This window comes from Opisthorchis viverrini (genome assembly GCF_000715545.1).
Source record: "Opisthorchis viverrini unplaced genomic scaffold opera_v5_52, whole genome shotgun sequence".
Lineage (NCBI taxonomy): Eukaryota > Metazoa > Platyhelminthes > Trematoda > Opisthorchiida > Opisthorchiidae > Opisthorchis > Opisthorchis viverrini.
Window position 1 is genome coordinate 178,499 of NW_008751708.1, and position 19,511 is coordinate 198,009.

The 19,511-nt window shown below is 43.0% G+C and overlaps 2 protein-coding genes across 2 annotated transcripts in view; one reads left to right on the top strand and one right to left on the bottom strand.

The window, feature by feature from the left end:
* Window positions 1–17,919, top strand: part of T265_03559 (hypothetical protein) — a gene marked incomplete at both ends in the record, with an annotated part of 61,686 nt that extends 43,767 nt beyond the window's left edge. The window contains 4 exons of the mRNA XM_009168078.1: window positions 1,172–1,420; window positions 3,190–3,252; window positions 14,652–14,915; window positions 16,418–17,919. Coding sequence (XP_009166342.1) covers window positions 1,172–1,420; window positions 3,190–3,252; window positions 14,652–14,915; window positions 16,418–17,679 — 1,838 coding nt within the window. The remainder of the gene's footprint in view (window positions 1–1,171; window positions 1,421–3,189; window positions 3,253–14,651; window positions 14,916–16,417) is intronic.
* Window positions 777–17,125, bottom strand: T265_03560 (hypothetical protein; the record flags this gene model as incomplete). The annotated part of the gene is made up of 2 exons (XM_009168079.1): window positions 777–865; window positions 16,933–17,125. 2 exons carry the CDS (start codon window positions 17,123–17,125, stop codon window positions 777–779), a joined length of 282 nt encoding a protein of 93 aa, XP_009166343.1.
* Window positions 17,920–19,511: the final 1,592 nt, after the last annotated feature.

Below are 19,511 nucleotides of genomic sequence, written 5' to 3' on the forward strand. Positions count from 1 at the left end.
TGCGCATGCAAATATTTTTTTCTGAGCAAAAGTTCTGACGAATAAAAATAACCCTTGTCAAAACGATCCGCTAGGTAGAAAGATCAATCGAATTTCAACTCAGCTTCACGCCACTATATGTGACAGAACCTCGGTTTTTCCACCAACCAGACTGAAGCATGACAGAAGTGACTAGGTTACATATCTTGTGCCCAAATTGCAAGATGATCACGTGAAACGAAATCAAGCGACCTGGATCAGATTGGTGGATGGAATGTGGAAAACGTCCTGAACACAAGTGCACATTCCTTCTTCTCTTGTTCCTATTTCGCACAACTCAGGGAAAATTGTGAAACGCCTTCATGCAATTATTCAACCCGTTAGCCGCAGTACGATTTGATGGTTTATGTTATCACTCGGACACTCATTTCCCCAACATTTCCATGAAAATTAGCACAGTTCATTACTACATGAGCCTGTTTATTGTACAATGAGTCCAGTCCACGTGAACTGAAATGTGATGACCGCGATCATCAATTCTCTTATGACTAATAGGTGAGCATTTTGGTCAGTTTTGTTAGCCAGTGTTCCAGCGAAAAAACCTTATAGATGAACAAATTTAGGTCCTCGCTGCCAAAGGGTAGTTTTCGATCCTAGACTAAAGACCCGAGATTACATATCCGTGACTGGCTGAAACAAATCTCCCCATTTATGTGTCTCCCATCACTGCTGAGATGTTCCTTGTCCTGAGAACAACCTTGGACAGCCACCAGACTTGTCACCAAAAATGATCAAACTTATCGTGATCCCATATCATCCACTCCATCAAGACCCATATATGCGTTATTGTAGGTGACGAGGTCTATCAATCGGGTGCCAACTCTCTCTGTAAGCAAGGCGAATGACATGTTTTACCTGACTTATCCAGTCGCATCTAGACGCGTTTGCTCGTGTTTATGTGATGTATGAAATAAAGACTTTTGAACTGTGATCGGTGTAGTTGCTTAGGCTCACCTTCATTCTACTATCGGCCTTATTAACATGGAGTTGCTCAATGCACTTGAGTACCTATAGGTAGTCGGCTTAAATCACACCCCAAAGAAAAAAATTATCAATCACACATTATGTGGATTCAAACATCCAGCTACAATCGAAAGTTATCCTTTTCACATTTGTAACTTTCTCAATACAGTTCTTCCATCCTGGTCTCCTTGGTCTCCATGGTCTTCGTGTCATTCCTTGTGTGGTTCCGGTGTACAATCCCGAACGAGGATATGCGACAGTCCTGGTCCATTGAAAGTTTCGCACCTGGATCACACGACATCCCTGCTAACTTGTAAATCGAATATTTCGAATGTTATTCGAGGAGATGTCGGCGACAGTGCACCGCGTACACAAATGCAATTTAAATACTGCAATGTGTATCCCACTTGTGATGACAGTGAGTCGTCCACCAAGTTTAGATAGATATTGAAATTCTATCCTATTATCACTAGTATGGCTAGTTTATACGGTTTATACAGTTTATACAGTTTGAAATTCAGATTCGAAAATCAAAGTGGGCCAGGAATGAGTCAGAAACTGCGATGCGGAAGCTGAAGGCGAAACATACACGACGGAAGCTTGGAGGTGATTGGCGGCAAACTTCATCTTGGAAGACAAAATGCTTTCTTTACAGTGACAAATTACGAAAACTCTGTTCCATAACTATGTCGTCCTATGAAAGTAGTTTCGCCCTCTTCGAACACAAATTTTTATGTGGTCGATGACCACCCGAATTCGGCAGGGCTGTTTAAAGATCCTCTCAAGAAAGATTAGTCTTACTGGTTCTAGATTTACACCTTATTAGAGCTCTTACTCCGATATGGGGTGAAGAAATGCAAGAACGATGGACGGTTTCGATAAAATTGTACGTATTTTATTACTCCAAAAGTTTCCTCCTTAGTGGTTATTCTTGGGGTATATCAAAGCAAGGGAACGCAACGACGATAGCTATGGTCGCAGTTTTATTCTTTGTATGGAATACTGTGTGTAGTTTCACCATTTAAGAGTAATAGAACGGAACGTCCCCATAGAAAACATGGAGTAAGTGCACAATACGTAAGAGGAAAATAACACCGGAAATCGATCTGCAGCAGACCTTATCTGTCAGGAACGCAGTATTCCTTATATCCAAAATTGTGCCGATTATTTTTTAATTTGTGATCCCGCGACTTATAAATTACAGAAACATAATTTGTTTCGATTTTAGGGGTTAATTACCAGTTCTCATGTACCAGTATTTTCATCGTGAAACTGAATCCGTTATCTCCGGCAAGCAAAAAGCGACATTATTTACCAAGATTCCCGTATACGATTTTCAAGCTTGTGATTGTGCGAAAGGAACAACGCAGTGCCCTGTAAGCTTTGCTTGCGGCTGCCTATTAGGTGTGAAACTTGCTATGATGAACTTCTAATCGAGTAATCCATAGCTCGTTAGCAATAAAGGTCTATTCACAGTGCTTAATGAAATGTCGATTTCAGATTTCCTAAATAGCTTCAACCGACAGTTTTACTGAAGCTTCAGAGGACGCAAACGTTTCTCAAGTACCGCTTATATAGTTGGGGTAAAATAACTCTAAGCTGCTGCATGACAATTAATGGAGTTGAAACTGTTGGACTAGATGTGTGATGTTTCGGGACCCGTAGAACCGTCTCGTCATTATGGTTGATCCTTTTGCTGTCTTGACGCGATTAGTGTGGTTGGTCTATACAGGAGGGGAGAAGCACAAGAGTGAGTTCTCGCTCACAGTTCAGCCGCAGTGCCCATCCTCGACCGTGCGGCTTCGAACTCCAGGTTTGTTTGCCTGTGCACGCTGAAAGTGTATATTCACGTCCAGTCAGGCAAGCATGTTCAGATGTGAGTGCTTTCATCAGCTCAATGAACTGAAAGAAGACCTGTTAACTGCCTTGGTTGTAACCACTTAGTCAATCGCCTGTCAGAACTACCAATGGCTGACCACTACTTACAACGTTCACTGTTGAAAAAAAAACCGAAATGCGGAATGCACTCTCACAATACGTCGTAGTACGTTGGGCGACTGCTGATTCACGCGTTCAGTTTATACTGATAAACAGTCGACTCTCTTACCTGAACTTCTTCGTCAAATAGCGTTACCCTGGGCATGATTTGCCCTCAACTAATGCTTGTCTATTTTCTTGGTTCTACAGACACTAACACGGATAAACAAAGCCTGGTTGGAGCAAACACTACGGATGTGTCATATGCTTGGAGTGAGTGGAGCCCATGCTCAAGTAACTGTGGTCTTGGCGTACGAACACGATCAAGGATCTGTAATGCACCGGATCGAGGGTTGACAGCTGCGGGAAGCCACGATTGCATTACTGTTGGGCCAGGCGCGACGGAGAATGAACTGTGTATGAACAATAGCTGCCCAGGTAGTTTCACTACATCCGTTTTCCCTCTATTCACTCATTGCAAACACTACGCCACTGTACGAGTCCGGAACACGAGTGTGTCCACTGCGTGATTGAAAATGACATGAAGGTGAAAACTTTGGACGGTAACATACGAAGAAAAAACGCGCTCGGCAAGCTTTCGTACTAATGCAGTTCATCCAATCCACAAGCTGGTATATTTCTCATCAGGTGTCCAACACTTCATTGATGCATTCCACTACACAAGCAGAGTTTTTTAAGTGATACCATAGCCAGTTTGAATTTTACAGTTTGTCTAAACATACCGACATTTTTGGAGGATAGTGGGATACAATCTAGGGATTGAGGTGGTCGCCAGTATTGAACCTGTTTGTCAGTAAGACTATACAGCTTTCCTTCATCAAGTGTTTTAGTGTACTATAGCTTGAGTATCTTGTGAAAGAGGCAGACTCGATCTTAGGCCCATAATCGAATAATTGCAAGAGGTCATTTACCACATACTCGTTGCCTATAATGTCGTAAGTATGGCACTCAGATCACCCAGTAGCCTTTACTAAGACACCATTGAAGCAATGTCTTTCGAATGCTGTGGAACAGATGCAGTTCTACTGGTATTATGCTTTAGATAGATAGAAATCTTGTGACTTCACTACAAAAATAACAAGTAGGGGAATAGTATCCCATGCAATGGATGGATGAAACTACTTTCCAAGATGGTTACCTTCTTTGCGAATTTCCATCAACCTTACAGGTAGCGTTTGTTTATAAAGAGGCTAAAAACACCTTCAAGTAAATAGCAAGTAATTAGGCGAGAATAAGCCGCCTCGAATTTTCACTAAACCTCATGCTCGTGTCGGATAACTGTCTTCCCATCCTACTTCGTCGTTGGTCTATTACTTGCAGCAGAAGTCTTCAATAGCGTTCGACGAATATCTGCTAGAATTTGGTACGTTAGAACGCTCTTTGAATCTGACGGTAAATCCACCATGTTGCGTACCATTCACTAGTGTCGCTTGGATGTTTTCTCACCTCCTTAGCGTCGGATCTGAACACTTAAATTCTCTTGTACGAAGTTCTGTTGGTCTGTTGGTTATCTCGAGTCACTGTAGCGTTGCGAATACTTTAAGCCTAAACAATAGAGGCATCCGCATTTTGTGAACTTTTATGCTATCCATAAGTGACACTTTGAAATTCCTTTCCAAAGGTATCTCTTTTGATGCTCAGCTATTCTTTGCACTTATGAATTTGGTGATTTCCACCTGAAAAACTGACGTTTTGAGCAGCTACGCGTCAATTTCAAAGGCAGTCCCAGTTTTGATATTTTAGTATTATCCAGTAACCAGAGTGTAGCCACTAGTCCATGCGACAACTTTACTTGTTTTATCCCCAAACAAACGTGTCGTGGCAAACATTGTGGGTCCCAGTCAGAAGTATGTTTTTCCAGCAAATACATACGACACCAAGGGAGGCATCCCATACGCTGATAGATAATGGATCAGTGAACTGCCAGACCGACTCTATCCACTCAAGACTGTATTGATCATCTTTTGAGAACTGCCGATCGCAGCAGATCATCAAAATATAACAGAGCTGGTCGCAGACACAAGCTGGCCCATTCAGATCTCGAATCGCAGTTGTAAATTCGTCAGAAATTTTTTTGTTTAAGCAACTGCAGAATGTAAAATAACATCTTGCACCGGAAGGAAACAATGACATCCAGGTCAGGTTCAACCATCTGTATTTGAATTTGGTTCGAGGTAAAGAAAGTAGCATATGATTTCGAATGAGAAAACTTCTCGTCTCGTTACAAACCGCCACCCAGTGAACAGCCTCAGTTCGGTTCATACCAGATATCACCAAAACGTCTATGCATACGCGACTCAACAATACAGAACACATCAATAGCAAAAGACATATAGTCTTCGGACCTCTTGGTCAGGCTCAAATCCCTCACCTCAACCGACCAAACAGAACCTTGGTGTTATTGTAAAAAACCGCACAGTACCGGGTCCTTTGTCGACCTGATTTCTTCAAAATAACAAACTCATTAGGTCGTCGAATTCTGATGCTTAAGTAGATCGGTAGAAGTAGTACAGCTCACTGTATCATCCTCAGAAAGCAATCTTGAGACGGACGGATTTGTTTAAAACTAATGTCTTTCGGCAGTGATGCACCGTTTGAATCCACAAAGCACGTAACTTCACCAAAATGCAAAAATTATCGCCCCTTGGAAAATCCACAGGATGATTACCTTCTGAAATCACTCGACTCTAGTACAGACTCATAAAGCCTAAATCAAATACCCCCCTCGGGTGCGGATATAGTGAGCTGGATTTACACGACGTTCTCTCCAAAATTTATCAATAAAATCCTGTCCTGAAAACACTAAAAGTATCCAAGTCACTACTTAGCAGGTTTTAACTGGAAAAATTTCTGAGCTACACCTAGCTTTTGAATAACTCATAAGAATTGGAGACATCATGAACGATGAATGAGCTTTTAAACACAACTCGAAGAAACTCCCCTCAAAAAACATGAGTTACAGATAGACGCTGTTTTTGACTGTTATGTCCGTTATTGCTTCCAACTTCAGAAATTATAGGTGAATCACGATGAGGTGGGAGTCAACCTAGCAGGACACAGAAGTCTACCACCACCAGTCACCTCCTGGGTACTTTTTTGTCAAATGTCGTGTTACCTGCCACGCTCTTGTGGAAGCCACAGCTGGCGGAAGAGGAGATAGTCCATTGCCTAGAAAGGGCGACAGCTGTAAACCTCACTTTAATGATAATACTTTGGGTTCTATCTTTTGTAGGTTATAAACTAACTTGTTATTTTTCCAGTCCAAGGATAAAATGTGCTGAGACGTTACTGACACTTGTGGACCGTTCGAAAAGTTTTGGACAGTTTGTATACTAGATGTACATGAAATATGCGGCTACGGCTTTATGAATGGACAAATTTTTAGCTCAGTCGACTTAGCATTGCATATTAATGTAGCTAACAAGTTTTTATGCTTCTTGCTTGTTATGGATACAGCGACTGCTTGAGATCCATTAGTTAGTTTGTGGTTGGCGCGCGGATGGTCAAAGTTAGTTATCTGGTTGTAATGTTAGGTGACAAGCACTAACAAATGTCTGTTTTACCAGAATGATGATGAATGCAAAAGTTATGTGCACTTGATAAAAAATAAATACAGTGAGAGAAGGGAGTAAGCCAAGAAGTGACTTATCGTTTGAGAACAACTGTTAACTGTTCCTGAGTGAAGTTCCTGGCGTCAGACGTGTCATCTCTGCAGTATAGCTGCTATACGTGTTCCGTAGTTTCCTGTGGGGACTTGTAGAGCTGGGTTGAATACGTTCCCTGTACGCACTAGTGTGTGCGTGTGTTTGGGTCGAGTTGCGTGCCTATTTATAGTGGGCAGTTTGACGAGAGTGGTATCCATTTGTGTTTGATAATCGCACGAACATGAATAAAACTTGACCTGATGAGGTTGGATTTTGTAAGCCTGGCGCGTCACGCAGGTGGTAGCCGCGTAAACGAAAGTGGATGGGAAACTGTCGTGTACATGTTGTTGTCTAAGTTCGCAAGTGGGACAGAAATTGTTACGTGTTTGTGACGCGTGATCTATAGAGTGACCGCTACATCAGCATTCAATTCTTTTCGGGCCGTACAGTTAATAAATACGTTGTCGCGTTGACGTCATCTTGGATACAGTGCTCGTTCATTACTTTGGAAGGGTTCGCTGATTCTGGGCGGCTGTGGAGCGTTGGCTGCGATTTTGGCATGACCGTCTTCTGTGCCTTCAATGCTCATTCCCATCCTTTCATCAACATACCGCTATTCTGTCCTACAGCTGTGGTACAGTTGAGTTGCTACGTTGATCTCACAAACCTGATAGTCTCGGCGATTGTATTAACGAAAGACAATGTTATTCTGTTCTATGGTCTAGGCTAGTGTGAAGAATTATTCAACGTTCGAGGGCAGCGACAGTAATTTGGAATGATGCACTGATGGAGTCTTCGTAGCCAAGGTGTCACTCGCCACCTAGTCTGTTGGCAATTGAACGGATATGTTGCTATGGTATATTAGTTTACATGGTTTAATATCCCCTTGACATTATCCGATGTGTATGGTGGAACAGGATAGTTATATGATGTGCATATAGCACTCCTTTCGTTGCCCGTTTTTACATAAAATTCAATATCAGTCATGATGTAACTGTTTTTGGACTGTCTGACATGTTTCAGGTGAAACACAACCCAAGCGGTTTGGCAGTTGGTGAGGTTGGTAAAGCATGACCCATGGCATACCTGACGAATAAATTCAAGCACGAACATTCAAGATAGTCAGATATACGACTGAGTGGATACGGAAACGTAGATGTACAAAGAAGGGCGTGCATGAGAGAACTCGACATGCTGCCTGCATGTTGTTGTATGTCACCTACAAGCGATTTTTTTGGTTAATTCATGTCGTGGATAGACCCTACGCTCAGAAAAAATCGACCCTTTTGGGAAGATTGGTATCTGATTTCAAAAAGAGAAGACGTATTCGAAACTCAGGATTTAAACAAGACGAATCCGGCGTCCCGATGTTGGATCTGTCGCTGTTCAGTCAAGCAGCACAGACCATTAGTGGTGATATTTAAGGCCAACTACCATGAAGATTGATATGGTCGCCATCCTCGTGTGACACAAGCCATAAGCTACAGATCGAGTGATGATCATCCCACAGTACACAGAACCACGTTTGCTTTTGGAAAGTGCATGGCACTGCTCCAGAATAGAATAAGAGCTACTACGGTCAAACTGCATCCAATAGCGAAGGATCTGTGAAATCGCTTTGAAAATGAAATAAATTTGTGGTTTATTGCCGACCGAATGTTTATCGTGGAATTTCGTCTGCAATCTAGGTGAATTTATGACTAGCAAATCAACAGGATACTTCCATCCAATGATATCATTTTTTATAACTGGTCCATTCATATTACAGACTCTACCGTCTTCACGCAGTGGACGGAGTGGCTAGAACCACTGGCAAATCAAAAGAATGGGGGATTACAACCAATGGTTAACAACGCCCACCATCAACGAATTCGGTTTGTGTGTAGCGTAACTAACGTATCCGGATCGGCCTTACATATCGGGCGCGTTCAATACATGGAAAGACGTTGCGCAGCATGGGACGGACCATGTACTCCAGTTTCAGGTTGTTATTCTCAAAATGCATTGATGGCAGTGACCATTTCCAAACATAATTTTCCCCTTTTTATTTCTCCCTTATCAGTAGACTTCTCCTTGAGATGGCATATGAAGCATCACATTCTATGGATTATGGTTGATTCCCCACAAATCCTATTCAGCTCGTCTGGGAATATTCAGCTACCACCAACCATTTCCACTTTGTCTGGTTGACTCGAATGTTATAATCATCGGCGGCTGCTCGAATGATACCCTCTCTGCTTATTCATGGAGGATTCAAGTTTCATTGATAAGTACAGGTTACCAGGAACGACGGCTAGTTATTGCGGTTGTTTGAGAAACCTTGACACTCGTCACCCTTTTGCGCGAGTGTATGACTTGTGTCTCCAATTCCTCATTGTTCTACTTCGAATATTTTCACCGGATCACTTTTTCTGTGTCATAGTGGTCTGGTAAACTGAGTTATCCATTTTGCCTGGACCGTTTTCCTCTCACGAATTGGAATCCACAGGAGTTTGACCAGTAGGAAGAATCTGGTTCATTAAGGAAGGTGGTTCAAACCACTCTTACTCTTCCGGAAATGGTCCATTTTGTATAGTTGTGTTGGTACATGGTCGGGTGTATTCAAATGTAGCCAAGTCTGAAAATATATCCCGTCCATACCGCACGACAAGCTTCACACATCCATACGTTTCTCTGTAATTGGGCCTGAAAGAGAAAGTTAATTACTCACATTCTGTTGCTGTTTGTTGTTTTTAAAGTGCATGATCACGAAGGTAAAAACAGATGGGGAGATAGTTGTGGAGGGATGAAAATTGAAAAAAAGGGAAAGCGTTTCATTCGAAGACATACTGTCAATACCTTTTAGTCAAGTGGAATGACCTCTAACGTATGTGAAAATGGTATGGAACCACATTTGTAATGACCAACAAAGAAAGAAAGGACAAACAGGGCTGAGTGCGGTTCAAGGAGCAGTAAACACTAGCACAATCGAAACTTGTACACCATCCGCAAGGTTGCCATCATACAAAATCAGGTGTGAGAGTCAGCGGCAAGAGTGAACACTCAAAGCGAAGATGGAATATCCCAGACGATGAAGACGCTTTACAAGTTCTCTTGCAGCCCGATTATGACTAGCACATCCAACGTCATGCATGATCCAGCGGGACTCATATGTTGACTATATTTTCCCCACATTGCCCACGACGGAAATTCGTCTGGCCACCATGATCACGTCAGGCGCTCCTAACTCTTATCCTTAGTGGATTGCACCACAGATAAATACCCAAGGAAGCACGCATTCTGAAAACACGAACCGTCAATTATAAAAAGTGGTAATGCGACCATCAAAACTGTTGTGCAGACTATCGCCCCAGGTAGCCACCATTTCTTCTTTGGTGTTTACGCACGCATCTTGAACTCAAATTGGGAGGCCGACATCCAGAACAGCCCTATCAAATGCAGGATTATTAACCACATTGCGTTTTGCTCGGCAATTAGCAGACGAGAGTCCTTGGTCTGTCAGTTCGAGTGGCGCAGGCAGGATGTGTAACACAGAGGTAGCTTTATAACAACCGTCTTGATGTAGAAATGCAGTTGCGATCGGCAAGTGCTTTGTGAAAGCACCGGTCAAGAATGGGAATGGGAACATTTCGATCTGGCGTAGTACGGACAGATGACTGTAAAACGAAATACCAAGCAGGGGAGTTGGCCCTGAACCAGCAAAGCATTATGGGTGTGGGCTTCTTCAAACCTGGGGATTAGATATCCGATGAACAGATCCTACGGCCAACTTCCACGTCTGAAATTGGTTCAACCACACTCCGGTTGAATGGCAGCGCCACACGACTTGGCCGGCTATCTACATGTCTTAGAGCAGATACAACCTTTGCATAGTTCCTTCCAGGACCCATGAAGCAAAGCAAACACTACATCTTTCTGCCTTGGGTTGTATGGTGTCTGGATGGCGAAAAACTTGTCTCGGTGGATCCGCTTTTGGTTGGTCGAGAAATGATTGGCCTGTTTAGAACTACTTCGGGAGGCAAGTCCCCACGTGTGTAAAGAAGTCTTGGGTGCTTGGCGGTCCAGAAGCAATAGGATTTGCCCCGGTGTCATGTTGCCATATTGCAACGGTCTAGAAAATTCCATGTCTACATAATGGGGTGAATTCCATTGAATTCCATGCGTGATGTGGTGCGATTCACGTTTCGTTTGAACCAGAAGCTATAGTTCTTAGAGTCTGACGAATGTGGAGCTGTTTGGTCGATGGTTTGGCCATATCGACTAGATGACAATTTGTTCAGCTGTGTTTTTTAGTTAAGCACACGTAGCCTGTTGATGACATTGAGAACCAAGGAGGTATTGCTTCACCCTCACTAGCAGCATAGTTTGCACGTCACAAGACATATAACTAATCAGCCAGGCGCAACAGTGACTGTGACTCTTGTTGAAACCAGCCGGCACAGGAATTCTTCACTCGGTCAAGCTAATCCGCATTGTACTTCATGGGACCTGACTGTCGGCGGTGTTGACCATGACCAATTTTCATCGGAAAAAGGATAGGGCACTCGGTGCACAACAACTGACCGTCCACGTTCTTACCAAAGCTTTATTGGACGTGAACTCAACAGTGGGCTACCAAGCCAGCTTTCGATATGCAAGATTTGCCACAACCCTCATATATGAGTCCAAAATTCTTCTATGCAGTAGTTGGAGGTAGCAGGTGGATTGTCCATTTCGCTATCGAAAGTAACCAGCAATTCGAAACCAAACAGGATGATTGACCACTTAGCTCACTCGGACTGACGTCCGGGCTACCCGGTTGGCACCTAAAGGACGTGGCTCAGCGCATCGAACACTTGCTTTTACTACCCTGGATACCACTACTAAATGTTACCAAAATTAGCGGCAAAACCGAGTACTACTAATCAGGATTGATAGTGCTCTCTTGCTACTACTACTATTACTAAGAAGTCGGATAAGTGAACAAAAATGCCACCAATCTTCGAATAAATAATCAATCGAACGCAACATAATTTGTCTCACCTGGTGTATCTACAAGAAAGAATGTGGCGATTCTCGTTTTTGACCCGCCCAAGTGATTCTGGATGAGTGTGAAGGTGTCCGTCTCCATGGTAATAGTTTCTCTGTCATGAATTGGACGTCCGCATACCAATCCAGGACATCCCAGAAGGTCCGTTTTGGAGTCAGTCTTTGGTTCATATTCCCCCGGCGGTAAACAAACTTGATTACTGGTACCAGTCTATTGAAATCTGGACACCTTAAAGATTGACCTCTAGTGATCCGCCTTGTAGTGACACCGATAGAATCTGAATAAACATAGATGAATTTGCTCACCCGTACTTTCTAAAGCTTTCTTCGTTTCGCATTTCAGAAAACACGGATCTGGCCTCCCTACCTTCGCAAGAGCTCACGGTAGGCGTTCTAGGACATTGGTCAAACTGGGGTTCTTGGTCCGCTTGCAACCAAGGATGTGTTCCTCCTGTTGGCGTCCTAGCTCCAGTTGCTGACAAACTGGATAAGACCCAATATTCCGTGCCACTTTATCTCCACGGAAACGTTCAGTCAAGGCAACGCAGCTGTTTGTTTGCGGAGACATCACGGTGCCCTGGTGGAGTGGCCCACTCAACAGAGACTAGGAGCTGTTCACCGGTCCCCGCGTGTCATACGGGCTGGTCGTGTTGGTCTATTTGGTCACCTTGTACAGGACCTGATAAAGTGCTGTCAAACTCAAAGAAGTGTGAATGGCGAGTAGGTGGTTGGCGAAAGCGTGTTCGTCAGTGTGTAGTAGGTCAAACCGACTGGCTTAATAACCGAGCAGCCCCGTGCCTAGGGGCTTTCGAAGAGTCTGTCAAGTGCCCCTTTTTGGTTGGCGATGAAACTGATTGCGTTAACCGTGAGTGTATTTTGTAAATGATGCAGCAACTTCGCAATTGAATAATTTGAATCTCGTAATCTGACTTAACTTTGAGGGAGGATATTATAGACCATTCAGCTCAGCGTCCTTTCTCGTGTTTTCAGGAAAGGCAGTGTACCGAGTGCCACCCCACTTAATATTCATGTTCATAAAAATGGGGATAACTTTCACAAAATATGCCTTTGGAAGGCAGTTCTATTTTGCATTTTTATACCTTGGGAACAATGATTAATTGATCACAACACAAATATAGATTGATTTAGGCACACAATCTAATGCGGGTAAACTTAACGTCGTTTTATTCACCCCGGCCAGATGCTGAACATTGTGGAGCATCTGAGTGATCTCAGGTGTGATGGATTTAATGAGCGTATAGACGGAATTGTATTCCAGTAACTGTATCCTACCTCCAAAGAAGTCTGTTTCCCTACAATCGAGGGTGCGTTCCAGAAGTTGAGGCGATTTCTAGCAGACTAGCCCTGAAGTCGGTACGGATAACCAGAACTTGATCCCTTTCATAGCATATTTTAGGCCGTGCCAGGTCCTGTACGTTTGGGGTGAATGTAGCATTAAATCTTTTTGCCCAAATTTCTCCAGGCCTATGAATTCAAAACACATTTCACGAGTTTCCTCTGCTATTGTATACGGTAACTTTGAGGCACTGAACACGCTAGCTATTGATCCGTTACTTTTTCTTCAAAGAAGATGGGGGTCTCCGCGTTTCGAAAGGCAATTTCCAGGAACACGTCAATAATTTGTCCTTGAATAAGGGTGAGTATTATCGCTGCTGGTAACAGTTTAGACCATCAAGCTGCCCTTTTATGTTTCAGGATACTTGAGAAGATGCTGTGTTGTGTGGATTTTTTTCTGGTCGTTCTTCAGTTTAAAATGGTGGAACATAACTATAACTGTCACTAAGCACTTGCTGAGCTCTGAATGTCTGATGTAAACAATTACAGAGATTTTCAGGCTCTGTAACCTACTTTGGATATTTTCACTTCATATGACCGTTGGAAACGAGTGTATATTTTGCCCACTATCGGTGTAATTTTGCACACTGTGGTGGAACTGTTCGAAAAACCATCGCATTGGTCATTCGATTTTCTGGTTTTTAGAGCCATATCGCACTTCGTAGTTATTTAAAAACAACGTCTAGAGGACTTACTCATCAGCGGTGCGTTTTATCCTTGAAGAAGCGTCTGATACCGTTCAGTTTAAGGCCATGAAACTTGTAAAGGTTCAGAGCAGGCCTTGGATAACATTCTTCAAAGATCGAGCAATCGATGTGTTCATATCAAACTACCAATTCTTTAGCTTAACCCCGCATTTTGTGATGTGAACTGTACTGGCAACATGATTCCTCTAATTTATTTGATGTCTTATTATTTCATGGTATACATCAGAAGCGATATTCAACTTGTAAGATCCTGCTAAATGTACTTAACTGGAGTACCTGAACGGAGGTAAGCAAACCAGCAACCTAGTCTAGATTTTAATTAACCACACCAGACATTGCGGACGTTTTTCGGTTTTTTTATCCAGTTCATTTTCTGGAAAGCTTAGCCTAAGAACGTGGCCATTTTACGTCTCCAAGTTGCTAGATTTTCTTATTATCCCTAAGTACGACGTCCTACTTGCTGCATTTTGTTGTGAAGAACAAAAAGCCGACAAACAGCAAGCGTCCATTTCTCCTACATTGAGATCTTGTGACTATCAGTAAATTAGTCTTTGGAAAAAAATAATGTTCTATCAACAGGATGTGACAAACAACGACTAGTGGAACGTATTTGCTGTTAGAGGTGATTATAGCCCCTGAACTATTGACCACACTTGCCCCAAAGAACAGATCAGCAGCCACATGATCAATTACCAGTGTGATTAGCTCTCACGTAGAAAGGACAGTGCCACTCGTCGTTTGATCGCCGAAACCACATCACGTAGTCACGTGTTGACCACTCGAGTGACAACTTCTCAGGACGAAGCCTCACACATCGTCTGAAATTATCCTACTTCTGAGCTACTTATCGAATGATGGTTTGGGCATTGTTCTATTCAAATGGGTAAAAATAATCTAGGGTTGGTCGTTCTTTCAGATGGACGTGCTACGTGGAGCGGTTGGTCACAATGGTCTTCGTGCCAATCGGAACTCTTGATGGAGGGCTTTGGTGTGAAAAATTATGAAGACCAGGAGACAAAAGAATACTACGAACCAGCGTACTTTCGTTCAAGGATACGACGATGTACATCGCCCCCAGGTCCGACTGGTATCCTGCCCGAATCGGTTGGTCTTGGAAGCTGTTTCGGGCCATGGAAACAGCAACAAACGTGTGCGTCCGGTGCACTACAGTTGGCCATAGGTAAGCCTCACTGACATGATTAGTTCGCTGGTTAAACTTAACCCAACACACTTTTCTCTGTTTGCAATCAAACAGATTAACACAGATATAATGGCCTGGCCAAGGTGTATGTCATTTGAGAGAGAAATAACAAATTGCTAGATTTTCAGGGCGTGCTGTCTTCAGGTCATGATCTTTCCTCTCTCCTACAGAAAAAGTAAAGCATAAGGCAAGCCTTATTTCCACTTTTTTCGTGGATTTGTTTAAGGTAAAACCAGTTCGCAAGCTCTTCTGTATATTACTGAAGCTGTAGTGAAATGCCCAGCTTCAGGATAAGCCTTGGGAAGAGGTCATAGTGATGTTTACCTCTTTCGTTTCCTCATACAGACGGTGTTTCTCTTCAGTTTGACAACGGCAAGACAGCGAAATCACGTGGAATACATGTTTATCATTATAGTGACTCGGAAGTTCCCACAAGTTATTGGAGCCAGGTGTTTTGGCTGGCAGTGTTGGATTACATGGATCCTGAAATAATGCTCGCTCAGTATCCACAAACCTCCAGGGGTTCCGGTATTTTGAGTATTCAGTATTGATGGGCTCTTACGTGTAACTATGGAGGAATATTTAAGACGACTAAATTAAACGATTGAGCATAGACAGCATTTACCAAGACGCCCCATTTTAGAAAGTGCATCACTAGGATTTGACCATTCTGAACTTTAGGTGTACTTACGAAGAGTAGAATGATTGATTATAGGGTTAGAAGATTCGGTAATTTCAATGTGAGAGTTCGTCCTGCCAGTGTATCCAATCTCTTTGTACTATTATTAATCTACAGGTAGCTTAGAGAATGAATGTTTTCAGTTAGACCTAATCGCACTGCTGTTCACCCGTTTATGGCCGAATGACTAGGTGTTCAAACAATCGAACAAGCCATCACGGGTTTGAGACTCCCTGAGATTTCGTGAATCGTGCTTGGAATCCCAATAGGGATGAAGCAGCTGTATAGCGCTTTTCCGCTTTTGAACATAGATCGGCTTGACTTACAAGACGAAATTTCAGTTGGAAGGAGAAAGTTACCTGTTCACGGTTTGCGTGCACTACAGTTAGTCAGGAAAAGAAGATTCAGCAGAACAAACTATCATTGCCATCTCACAGTCAGATCTCCGGTAAAGCTTTCCAATTGAATACTTATATGAAGAGAATTGCTAAAGCATTCCTTCTAATCAAATTTGCACACACCTCACGGTGGATCAAGCCTCTACCGGAACTGCCTTCATTCTTAATTAGTCGGAATATGATTTAATTCTACGACAGAAGTGCCGCACAGACCTAAATAGGACCTTTCTTAGTTTACAGGGTTTTTGAAGGTGACAGCGCATTCATTCGTAGACTGATTCATTTGAAATCGGCCTGCCAACTTAAACGGGAGTTTAATCGTTTTCAACACAACTTGTTGCTTCTTCAGTGTTCTGTCGCAGGTTTTTGAGTTGACCGTTTATCCATATTTTCTGTCTTTTCAGCGAAGACCATTTCAAAGAACAACGATGACAAATTCACTGGACTCCAGCTTTTTTTGGTTGGGCTGATCTCCTTCATACTGACATCCGCAATTACTGGAATTTCTTTGCTAATTTACCATTGTTTATGGGCCAAACAGGGGAAAATGAAACCCAAAACACCGAGGACGGGTTATTACTACAATGAGACTTCTGAAGGCAATGAAGTGGATGAGCAGACAGGTCCACTTATGCCAAATCCAAACCTGTTTGGTGTCACCACCAAATATGTGCCAAGTGAACCCTCAGCGATGCCGTTCATAGGACCCCCGAAACCAATTCTGTCCTTACCACCCAGTGTGAAATCGGACATTCTGAACACTGGAATCAAACGACCGCATTCAAAACGTGGACATGCTAGTAATGTTATCTACGACTCAGTAGCATCTCAAGACTTACCAACATTCTTCAGTTATCCAGATGGAACGTACCTAACGGAAAACTACGCTGAAAACACATTAGACCAAGGTATGTCTTACCTTCAAGATCAGTCTCAACCAGGTGACCGTAGCTACTGGAGCTTGCCAAAAGCGAAAAAAAGAATACCGCCAGCTGTGACGGAACAAGATGAGCAGGCGGATGAGTCGGATGAGTCAAATGATCGAGACCACACGAACTCTCAATCTTTGGACGGTCGAAAATGGCCGAATCCAGTAAAAAGTGGACAACCATTCTGTGTGCGAAAAGATTCTATGAGCGTGCAAACCACTGGTGAACACGTAGAGCATCCATCGGCCAATCATTACATGGACTATCACAAACAAAACTTGCCTTCTGTTCGGCCTGATTATGATAGAAACACTATTGGCTCGGAAGTGGACCGTTTTACCAAAGGTCCGGAAACCGTTAATGGAGAAGATCATTCCTCACGTCTTTCCAATTCCAGTTCAAGGTTTACGACGAATTCGCGACTTGAGGACATCAATCGTTTGAGCTGTAGCTCTACTTTTACCGATGGTCCCGCAAGGAAGCGAACTTCGAGTCCCCCAAGTGTCATTCCACCAGAGATGCCTGTATTGTCTCTTCGGTATGCTGATACCTCATGCAACAGAAGGCAGAACAATCCATCCAATGATTCCTCTATTGACTGGAACCTTGGAAATGGATCCACACGAAGTGAGTTATATTCCGTATGCCTCGATCGACCGTCGAATCCGCACTTGCGTGAACCCTCCGGACATAGCTCAACTCCGTCTGACAGAGAGCTTAACCCCAACAATCGTTGATGCCTCCGTGATTATGTTTGGCAGCACTAGCTATGCTGTCTCTCATAAACAGACAACTCCTCATTCCCTGTATCTGCCTGACAATACCCGTTTTTCTCCTATGTTACATGCAAACTTTGTAGAATAAATATGCTGATATCGCTTCATAGTGCATATCGGTGTGATAAAAATCGGTCTTTTAGGATCATTTTGTCTGAATAAACCTTTTTGTTAAAATGAAAATGCTGCCTAGCAATAAACACATTGATTGCTGTTCGAATTTTGATGAAACTGGGTTCTATATTCGCGACGAATACCAAAAATATACAAGTAACGTAGCTCCCCACTCTTATCCATCTATCGTTCGGCGAATCGGTAACGAGCCAATTAGAAAGCGAGTTTTCGGTTTTGCAACGCGGACTTCCATCAAAGGATGTTCGTTCGGCGATCGGTAACGAGCCAATTAGAAAGCGAGTTTTCGGTTTTGCAACGCGGACTTCCATCAAAGGATGTGTTTAGGGCCAGAAGCCGTGTTGGTTTCGCCATTTATTGTGCATGCCGTACCATTGTTTGGAGAAGACCGTACTGTTTACCGTGTCCACTTCAGAGTGGCGCAAACAGAGTGGTGACCAACCTTTGAACTGACAGAGGGGTGCTGTTGATGGGACTCGCATTCCAGGATGGGGACCTTCCGATCCCCACAAAGCCTGGTTAGAGACGCTACAGAATATGGTTGGTAATCGATATTCCTAGATTTTTGCTGACAATTTATATCCAGATTGCCTAAATGGCGCCTGCAAGCAACTCGGAATGAATGTGGTAGGCTTGTATTAAGTTCATTCCCTGTCCATTATTATTATTTCCTTCACAATAATGCTTTCAAATAAATCATGGTTGTACCGCGGCGAAGAATTACAGTTGAACACTGATGTTATGCTGTCGATGATGATAATAATAATAATAATAATATAATGATAATGATAATGGAGGTGAGATATACAGCACTGACAGGTAACCGACAAGGTGAAAACATTGAAGAGAGCATGTAGGGTACAATGAGATAGGACCGAGGTGACATCATTCCCGTGGTAAATATCTGCATTATCCCCATTTTATTCGGCAGTTCTCCGCTTGATTTGACTCTTCTGGTGGTTCAGGTTGTCACGCAATCAGAGCCAGCCGTCAACACTAGAAGTATGGGAGGCCAAATCTTGTGGGAAAGTACCCCCATTTTATTCGGCAGTTCTCTGCTTGATATGACTCTTCTGGTGGTTCAACTTGTCACGCGATCAGAGCCAGCCGTCAACACTGGAAGTATGGGAGGCCAAATCTTGTGGGAAATTATGAGGTGGTACGCCAATTGATAGGGAACAAATTTATAGAAAATGTCCATCTTGAGTATCCCTCAAAGACGTTGAGTGTTATCTCTTGACAGCTTCCTAGGGGAAATACATCCTCTCGACGAAATGCAACCATCCAAAGAATCCGCTATCGTCCAAGCATAAACATGCTTTATTTTCTCTGCAAACATTATCTGAGTTAACAGTATAAAGGGTGAGCGTTACCTGCAAGGCCGTTGTTACAGAATATCGGACACAAAAATGATGAACTCTTTTGCATGAAACCTGAGAATTTTGACTGTTCCTGATCCTTCACCAGATGTTTGACACCAAACAAAGAGCGCATTCGAACAGATCATTCATCTTCAGACCAGTAGTTAGTTACATATTTGTAACGTACTACTCATAAGTAGTTAGTTAATTCCAGGAGTAGATTTTCAAACTATTGTTTCACAAGGCAACTTTCCTGCCTAGTACACACCGTCCTGATGATACGTATACGGATATGAAAAA